The sequence below is a fragment of the Streptopelia decaocto genome (assembly GCF_964273445.1).
Source record: "Streptopelia decaocto genome assembly, chromosome: 4".
Taxonomy (NCBI): Eukaryota; Metazoa; Chordata; class Aves; order Columbiformes; family Columbidae; genus Streptopelia; species Streptopelia decaocto.
In genome coordinates this window covers 71333378-71343846 of record NC_138658.1, presented here as the reverse complement: position 1 = coordinate 71343846, position 10469 = coordinate 71333378, and the positions used below count along the sequence as shown (strand labels likewise).

The 10469-nt window shown below is 35.9% G+C and overlaps 1 protein-coding gene across 1 annotated transcript; it reads right to left on the bottom strand.

Annotated features, from left to right (window-relative positions):
* Nucleotides 1-515: 515 nt before the first annotated feature.
* On the bottom strand, nt 516-6187 carry LOC309438976 (transmembrane emp24 domain-containing protein 11-like; the record flags this gene model as incomplete). The annotated part of the gene is made up of 5 exons (XM_082051020.1): nt 516-935; nt 1776-1922; nt 4031-4156; nt 5076-5176; nt 6058-6187. The coding sequence occupies 5 exons, from the start codon at nt 6185-6187 to the stop codon at nt 786-788; spliced, it is 654 nt and encodes a 217-aa protein (XP_081907146.1). The 3' UTR covers nt 516-785.
* Between the last annotated feature and the right edge of the window lie 4282 nt (nt 6188-10469).

Below are 10469 nucleotides of genomic sequence, written 5' to 3'. Positions count from 1 at the left end.
ACAACTGTGGGAAAGGTCAGATCTTAACTCTATACCCTAATGTTTGGGGCCTACCTGGGAGAAAAAAAGTAAGCGCAATTCCAAATGGTTTGTCTGGGTCTCCCTCTTCCATGGCAATTGCTGCAACCACTGATCATAATATTAAGGGTGAGCTCCACTGTCACTTCAACTTTGCATATTTTAAAAGAAAGCAATCACAATTATATTTAAGGAAAAGCTAGGTGTTGCACAAACATAGCTCGAGTTCAAGACACTCTCACCAAATTAACCCTTACATCATATTATTATTGTTGTTGTTATTATTATCTTATTGAACTTTTTTATATCAACCCGTAAGCTTTCTCACTTTTACTCTTCCAATTTTCTCCCTTATTCCCCTGGGGGTGGGGAGTGATTGAGTGGCTGCGTGGTGCTCAGTTGCCAGCAAGGATTAAACCACAACATTAGAGAACTTTGAAAAATTTGGAAAATTGTTTTAGATTTCTATTTTAGATTTCTCAGTCCTGAGTTGAACTTAAATGTTGCCTTACTCATGAAGCCCCTCTTCTAGTTTTAGCTTTACATCTGCAGAGGAAAAGAAATGGATAAAAGATTCAAGGAGCAAAACATAAAGGGATGCCAGAGGCTGCGATACAGATTGAGAAACCAGAGTAAGAACCAGTGTAGAGGATGAGAGAAGCCTGAGAGTTATCTACAACCAGTTTTCTCATAGATACAAAGTCACTTCGGAGGTTAGGTGTTAGATGGTGTTCAATTATTTAATCTGTGCATTTACTTTATAAGACTTAAACAAGCTTCTTAGATATCAAGAAATCTCTGAGAGACTTGATTTGCCAGATTCCAACTGAGATGAGGATTATTGTTTGTACGATAGCCCACCACAAAATACTGCTGTTGGTTTCTTCACTTGTCTTCCGAAATTTTTCTTCACGCTCCTGAAGTAAAAAAAGGAAAAGCATTATTACCTTCTAGCATCTGTATGTTTCATGCTGCTGTCTGGGTAACTAGACAGGCATCCCTCTTCTGCATGGTAGAGAACAAACATGTTTTTCATGTTGATAAAAATCAAAGCTTATTCCTACCCATTTACAAATCAAAACTGAGAATCAGACACACTGTATCCTGAAGCTGAAAGGTAAACAGAGCTTTCCTTTGTTCAAGAAATATATGTTGTACTAAATATATTCCATTAGTACACGCTCAAGCATTTTTAGGTTTACAGTCACCTTCATAGTGCAGACAAGAAACTCTTTGCAGCCAATACATATTTTTCTTTTTGTAATTAGTTGATGCATTTCAAATACAGTCTGACTGCTGGCATATGTATAGAAAAGCGAAGACAACGGGCATACAGTTGTTTGAAGGAAGGCATTATTTCTAACTGTGCGGAGATATATAAATAAGTCATTTCCTTAACCACTCTAATAAAGTTTATCCACAAAGACCAGCATGGAAACAACAGCTGGCAACATCACCAGCAATGGTACCTGCCACCTGCTCAGCTGCTCTTACCAACTCTGACCAAGAAAACTATACTTGGAAATTCCTTCTTTAAAATAGCACCTGTTGCTACAAGCATGAGTTCACAGTGATTAATTACTTTTTAAGTGACAGCTTAAAAATATTTTGCAAGGTAATGTGGGTATGTTGGTTAAATGGATTTTAATGAGTTAGTTAAAAATAACACTGCAATTAAATAATAAATCTCATAATACTTTATAAATCAATCAGTCTATGTACAATATATTTAACATTTCCATTGGCAACACACATACTCTTTCATAGTTTTGTTCTTTAGACACATGATGAATTTGCTCAATTAGATGTTCCAGTCTCATGTTAACTTCATTCACTTTGTCTTTGGCTTGAAGAACAGATTCATCCAAAAAATGTTCTCCAACTCTGATGTCCAGATGGATACGCTGCAAACAGAAAAAATATTTTCCTTACTGTGTCTTCTGTGTTTTCAAAATTATTTAAAAAAACAAAACAAACAAACAGTGGATAATTTCTGTTTAAGCATATTATAGGAAAATAGTTTTAACTGCTTATAGAAATCCTTCCTAAAATTAGAATCAGGTGGGATATTTAAAGTGTTTCTTAATATTATTTTTAATTAAATATATACATTTAAAACTTTCATTCCTGTTAGGGCATTATTTTATGCTAGTATTGATTAAACCACCATGAATGTTTCCTGTTCTTTGTCCAAATGCACTAAAAAAATGAGCGCTATTAGGACTGCTCATTGTATTTCACATTCTATCCTACTATTGCATAAATTACATTCTTCAATACTACTGCAGTTCTTTTCCTTTTTCCACACATAGTTTATTTGGTATGAAATACCTCCCAATATCCTATAAACTATTGAATGATCTACAGCAAAAATGCCCAAACCCACCAAGCAATAAACACAGAGAAAGAATGCAACTTGCAATATCATGCAACTTATTTTGACATGAATTAACAATTTCACTAAAATTAATAGGAAAAAGTTATTCTAGTAGCCGGTTTGAATCTAAGAGGAGATTAAAAAGTTTTAGCCAAACAGATAATATGCGGAAATCCTCAAGTTTGGCATTACCACAACAGAAGCTTGGTGTACTCAGACATCTACCACAAATGAAGAACACATCCATTTTCAGCTCTTTCAGCTCTTTTTGAGTTAATTAACTGAACATTCAGAAATCCACCTCACAACCTTATGGTAGCCTTTGTCCATTAATTTATTAGACTTTGTTTTGAAGCAGTCATTACATCTGGTTCTTACAGAAGACCACGTAAAGATTTAATTTAGCTAAATAATGTGTTTTTTTTTTCTTTTGTGATCTTTATTCCTGCAGATATAACTATAAAGAATAATATTTTCCTTGTTTTACTTCTGTTTTCTTAAGCTAAACAAACACCCTATTTAATATCTGTGTTTTCAATGTTCTTCCCCATACCTCTTCCCTTCTTTTAATCAGGATGACCAGAACTATACATGGTGCATGTGTCATGTAAAATTATATTAATACCGCTCCATCTATACCAGACAAAAATCTCCTGCTGTATCCTCAGAAACACATTCATGGTGTGTAGCTAACTATGACCAACCAATGCTTTATCCGCCTTACCCTTTCTAGTTGCTGAGCTCCACAAATTTTTGTATTATGACAACCTAAGTGCTTTTGCAATGTCTATGATTAAATTTCCAGTAATTTCCATAAATCAGCCCATAAGAACACCTACTTATTCCAGTGTAATAGCCCCACTTCAGTGCTGTTAGCTCTTCTTGGTTCTGTCATCTACACGTTCCCAAAGCATACATCTAGCATTAAATTGGGTCTACCTCACTTAACACATTTATGAGATGTTTGTATCTAGCTGGTTATCTAACTCTTGCAGTCAAGTGGAAAAAAAAAAAACACCTCTACAGAATATTTCTTCACGTCTGTTCAACTACCTTTGGTGAAGAGGCATACAGCTAAAATTTTCAAAACAGTACTAATGACATTCTAGCTGAAATAGAAATAGATTAATGATATCACTTCTGATGTCTTCTTTTTTTTCAAAATCTCTATTAAGACTAACTTTGTTGGTAGTAGACAATGTAAAGTATGGTAACATATTCTGAAGTTGAATATCTTTCAAAAATTAAAATGTTATATTTTCTTCAGGCATTCAGTCTCAGTGAAGATATGTAATATCTTTATGAAAAGTGCTTGTGTTAGTCAATCTTACATGTGTCTGTTTGAAGCAAATAGCCAATCTTATTGATCAGAATTTTTCATATTCAAAGCACCATCCAAACATTAAATCATTCTATAGTTTTATTAATCTTGCCTCTTTAATCTCGACTTCTTAAATATCATAAGAGTCTTCTTATCTCTTCATCTTCACAATTCTAGGTTTGTTTTCTTTAATCACTAAGAAATGTTGAATTATCTGTGGGAAGTTAGACCAACTTCTAATCTAGTTTGTAAACTCTGCAGTTTGGATATCATTGCTAGTATGACAACAAAGAATATTTAAGAAATACACCTACCAGTCTGCTTCCTGGAAATGACATAAGTCTTGTGTAGTTAGACTGGAAACAGATAATGTACTCCCCAGATAGATAGGATGTAAAAGAAAATGTTCCTTGTGGCCCATACAGTTTTGACAATATTACCTGTAATTTAGATGTAATATATGTTGGTTATGTCACAGAATCACAAAATGTCAGGGATTGGAAGGGACCTCAAAAGTTCATCCAGTCCAATCCCCCTGACGGAGCAGGAACACCCAGATGAGGTTACACAGGAAGGTGTCCAGGTGGGTTTTGAATGTCTGCGGAGAAGGAGACTCCACAACCTCCCTGGGCAGCCTGTTCCAGTGTTATGTACATTATAAATGCCAATAAAACAATCAAAAAACAGTACTGTAAATTGGATGTAAAAAATAATCAATTAACTTCCTGAAATCATCAGGTTTATCTGAATTTCAGAATAGACGTAGTGAAAAATAAATTTAGCTCACAGTAAAAACTGAAATGCTATAGATTTCTGCAATGTACAAAACCCAGTGCTCTCTAAAGCATTTAAGGTTTGAAAACTAAGACCTTGCCTAGGCACAGAAATAAATTGTCTATTGCTGGAAAAGCTCAGGACCTCATGGCAATGCAGACAGTTGCTATGCATGATGGCTTTATGTACCCTCATGGTAATCTTGACTTTTGCAATTTAGTTTATCATCAAACTTCCATTCTGCTGCTCAAGCACATTCTGTACCATTTTACTTCTTCAGTGAATTTTCATTTTTTTTAAATCTAAACCTTTTTTTTCTCAGTTGTCACTATTCTTAATGACACAATTTCCCAAATCTGTTGGTGATGCAAAAATAGTCCATACAAATATCAAACATTGTAATTTCTGTTTACTTTGATAGCACTCATAAGGTGCTTATACCTTTCAGCATCAAAATACTGAACTAGCTGGTAGACTGTGGATTTATGTTTCCCAAAAAGTGTCTATTATTTTTAGATAGTGCTGCATGCCAGTGCCAAAAGTCAACTCATAAATCCTACAGAAACATTCATAAGACACATTTACCTCAGCAGAAGGACTTGTGACAGTCACAAACATTCCCAAACCAGGAGCGGATTTAAGAAAGTCTTGTTCATGTATGTCCCAACTTTGTACTTTGTAATTCCCTGAATGAAAACAGAGATGAAAATCTGTTAAATAAAACATAGCTTAATATTAAACAGCTCTATTGCTTTTTCAGCAAAAATATAAAGATAAATTATTTACAATAAAACAATATATGTATTTCATGTGCTTATGATTGAAATTGCTCAGGGGGCATTTTATGACAGAGTGAAATGCAATAAAGTTTTACTGTACTAGAAAATGTTCTAGAATACTACAAAAACAGTTGATTAACAATACTTTCTAATTACTCCTAATGCTCTGACAAGATTAGCATACAGACAGTATGATGAGACCTCCAAAAGCATGTTACCAGTATTCGAATTACGTTTACTGGATTTCCTTTCATATTTATCACATTATTAAAAAAGAGAGAGAGAGTTATATTATTTTTCCTATCCCCCTTTCAGTCCTACATTTACAGTCTTTGACGTGAATTTAATGTGTTTGTGATATCACAGGTGAAATGGAACTTTAGTACATCTTGAATTGCTTCTTTCCTGAACAGTGTTAATCAAAAAAGTAGCTTTCCCATTCACATGGGGAAAACCATGTTACAGAAATACTGGTATGAACGAGTAAATCTGTCCGAATGTGTAGAAGCACCTATGGAGGCAGCAATTCCACTGCTGTAGAATTAGAAGAGATTCTTTTTCTCTGTCTAGTCAGTTAAGTGCTCTGGAAACCTGCATTTCCTTGGGTGATGGTTACACACAATGTGTGAGAACATTATGACTTGCCCCTGCTGTGGGGAGTTATTTTCAGTGTGCCCTTGTCACCATGTTTTTTCTATATTCATCAATCACAGATTTTCCTGTTACATTACAAGCTATCTTTATCATTGCATAGGTTAGATCATCATATAGCATTGACAGGTACCTACCGATTACCAGTGTGTCACTGGGAACGTCTTCAATTATACATTTCTCTTCTCTTTCTCCGCTGTGAAAATACAAAGCAAGTGAAAAAGAAATCCAAGAGTTCATAAGAAGCCCTATTAATTGGCTTTTCATGTTTTTATATATCCCAGTTGTGCTGCTTTTGAAGAAAACTATTTACAAATGCATGTAGTGCTGTGGTCATTCCTTGTTTGCTGCTTCTCAGTGTGTATTTGAGAGAGAAAAAAAAAACTGTGAGAAAAGGCAGCTGGTGGTTACACATTTATAAATAACTACAGTATGTTCTGCAGAATGAGATAACATGAAAAAGATAACTTATAAAAGCCTTCTTATTTCTCAGCACCTAGATCAAAAATGTATTTTATATACATAAAAGAACATGAAACTGGAAAGGACCTCTCAGGTCTCATTTCCCTAGATTACTTTACATTGTCTCTTTCCATAAACTGCACAATATTCAATTTAAATGAATTTGTTAACTTTTATTTCCCATTTATTCTGGGTGATTATTCCAGAGCTTCACTCCTCTTCTACTAAGAAATCTTGTACAATCCTGTACAAAACCCACAGGGACTACATAAAAGGGCTGAAAGAAATACAAAAAAAGCCAAAAGAAATTGGAAAATAAAAGACTCTGAAACACTAATGAATATGATACCACAGGGAAAATAAGAAAATTCTAACACTTTCTGAAAACAGCTTTTTACAGAAGACTGTCTTTTTCTTAGATACTGCCTAATAAATTCTCTAAAGAAAGTTATGGTGTAAATCAAACAATGATTGAGGGGTTATTTTTATCCTTTGTACTAATACAGACCAATCTGTATGTCTGATGATTAACTCGTTTACCATTTAAGTGTTCCTTGTCTTATAAACTGAGACCACTGGGTCTGAAAGGTTGGTGTTAATGTGAGACAATACACGGTCCTTGTCCAGCGGGGAGGACCCACCTTGGGAATCATTTCCAGTAGGGAAATCTTTGAGCTCATTTTCCCTTCCACAAGCTCTCTACACTCCTGTGGAAGGCTCTGTATTTTGCTCACTGACTCTCTCCAACCCTGCCCTATTCCTCAGTAGCATGTGGCATTTGCAGGTGAAATTGTTCGGTGATATCCCTGAATGTGCCTTTTATGGACCTCTCAGTTCACTTCAGAGTCCTTTCATCTTGACTTCAGGATATGGGACACAATCCACCTCTACTGCACACACACATGCCATGTATGTGGCTCACAGTGCTGTAAACAGGGAAAACACCATTTCCTTGCTGGAATTTTACCAACATTTGTTTTGCTTGAAAAGGTGGAAGTTGGATTTTATTTTATGGTTTGGTTTTATACAGCCATCAAATGCTCAGCTGCATAAGTTGCATCCTCAACACTATGCACACACCAAGGGGTCATGACTAGCTCTTGTCTCATATTGTCCAACGCCTCCTCTGAACATTTCTTTCAATTACCTCATTAAATGTCCCACTTGCATTTATTGTTTTTTGGTTACACCTATACTAGTAAATAAAATTATGTTGGTCTTCCTGTCCATTCCTGAGCAGCCCTTCTGAGAATCTGCTTTGGTAGGAGATGCATTCTGCTAGCACTAGTAGCTGTAGAACTGGCTCCATCATAGCACAAGTACTTGTGTTTTCCTAGAGGCAAGGAAGAAGGACTCATCATCAACATCCGCAACCTAAATATCTAACATTTCAGGAAGGTAACTCTTATTGGATTAATTCATATCTTAAAAAAAAAAAAATACTGATTTATGTTTATTGCCCGTATCTGCGCCTGCTATCTGTGAAGTTATCTCAGTAAAAATATCTAGCACTGACACAGGCTGACAACCATCATCAGTTCAGTCCATTTGCCAACATGAAGTATCTTCATACAAGTTCTAGCACAAGTATTAGTTCACCTCCAGCAAAATGCAACATCCCTATACTGATAAAGAGTTTGTCAGACTTGATTCCTTAAACATTACTTCTTATTCTTTGACTCCATATGGTTAAGGGCAGAGAGATACAAATTGTATCTCATGGCCATTGAATCCTTAGGAGTCTCAAGGGTGATATTAGGGCTCCTTTACTACTTCAGCATATATACATCAGAAATAATTTTAGATTTTACAGAATCTCATCATATAACTAGACTCTTAACCCTCCACAATGGGGAAATCTTGACTGACATGCACCTGCATAAATGCTCATGCCTTACTACATACACCTGCAGGAAATATAGGTTTTGATTGACTACCTGAAGTTTCAGAAATTCCATGTTCCAATGACAGAACACAAACAAGAGGTACCAGAGGATTCCACATTGTCCTTCACTCTGTCCAGACCAGTTGGGACAGACACATTACTTCTTTACATTTGGCTAACAAACGCTAACATAGTAGGGCTGCTGGACTTCCAATAAAAATAATCAGCCTCCTGGTGATTGGGTTTTCATACAGCATATTGAGAGCATTTTGTCTCAAGCATTTGCAGTACTTGCAAATTATCATGGCCAAAACTTCTGTATGCTTCATCCCATTAAACCGGATTAGGTGACTCCAGGATTCCTGTATCAAGTGTTAGATTTATTTTCTGAGCACATTAAATATTGTCATAGAGCAGTCTGAGCTACTTTATTTTGTTGAATCATTCATGACAGATCAGATATTCCCAATGTACTTCTGTTATCTGGTACTGGGAATATAATTAAATTGACTTCTTTGCCTTTAATACCATTGAATACTCTCAGATCTTTTGCTCACACTCCAGAAGGGACAATGCTCATTCAGTGTTCAGAAAGGCTGGCATACGCTTTGCCTCCATTCTAGAAGTTTGAAACACATTGCTTTCCATGACCATGCTCAATTTAGGCAGTGTTGCTAGGGTATTAGAGCTATTTTTCAATGAATCCAAGACTGTCTCTCTCCAGAATCATCTTTAACACCAGATTCTGCACTATTTTGATAATTGCCTGCAACATTTCATAGTAGACTTGGTGGATGAGATTAGGTCACATGTGGTGGGTTCACTTACCTGCTCTGACACAGCCTCTCCTCAATTGTGGGAAGGCATGTTTACTTGGCAAAATGGAACAGGGTCTCAGTTTGTAAGTCTATTTCTCTCTCACAGGCACACACATACCCTGGGCATCTATCCCAGGCATTCTGGAGTATCTGTTAGAATGAAATATCTGCCCTTTTCTTTAGTCCACCCAAGGCTCACACAGCAAACGTTCTGCTGTGGTACCAGGGAGAGCTGTTTAGTTCACAGATCAAATCAGTCCTTCACATGCCTTGACTTATCTACAATGTTAACCTGTTTTTTCCTAATCATTCACCACCAAGGTGCTGTATTGGTTGCCTGCAGAGAAGCCACAGCCTGTAGAAAAGCATAAATATATAGACAGCTTCAGCTGGCACTCCTACCTCCCAGGAGACAATAGGAAGATCTTTTTTTTGCTCACAGCTAACTGTCCTCAAATTTCTTAAGGTACTGGCCAAGCTGTTCTCAGTAATGAGGTACCCTATTCCATCATGGGAATTGAATTTGGTGTTCCTACTTTTTGTAGGACCACAGTTCAAGTCTGTGGTGACTCTTGCTGCTACATTTACCTTTAACCACACTTTCCATTCTGCAAAGATATCTGCCAAGGCACCAAAGCTGATTCTTCCTACAAAAATTCTTGCTAAAAACAATCTTTACAAATCCATTTCAAGTTTACTGACAAAGTGTCTCCTGACATTAGTTTAACACAGAAATTAATTTACCTATTTCCTTCCCTAAATCTCACATATTGGCACAGCATCTTGGCAGCCAGTCACCTGTAACACTGCATGTAAGGGAAAAGGAAGGAAGAGTCTCTGTGTTTCTGCATTGTTCCAAAATTTTTAAGATAAATCCATGTCCCAGACATTTGAAGAAGTAAAATTCTAGTTTTCAGAGAACTTCTGGGAAGGTTCCTCCAAGGACACCTTGTGGTTTGTGGGTTTGTTTTCTGTAAGTTTAAACTTGCATCTGATTTCTACCCAAGACCTTTCCTGAGTTTAGTTCCTGTCCTCAGAGAATATTTAAATATATTCTTCAATATATGTTTTTGAGGCAGGAATAATTGTGTAACTATATAGGAAATAAGTTTAACAGAAAACATAGAATGGGTAAAAATTAATATAAAAAGAAGAAAAAATTGAAAAGGCAGAGAATTCCACTAAACACAAAATGTAAAAATAATACTAATACTAATAATACTAATGACACTGCTTCCATTATAGAGTGGAAACAGAGGAACCTTAACATAAATAAAGTATAATAAACCGAGTAAGTAAAACAGGCAACAGTGGGAGTCTGCAGAATGCAAGATACAGATATTCCTAAACTTAGCTCTAACATCTCTGTGTTTATCCACATTTG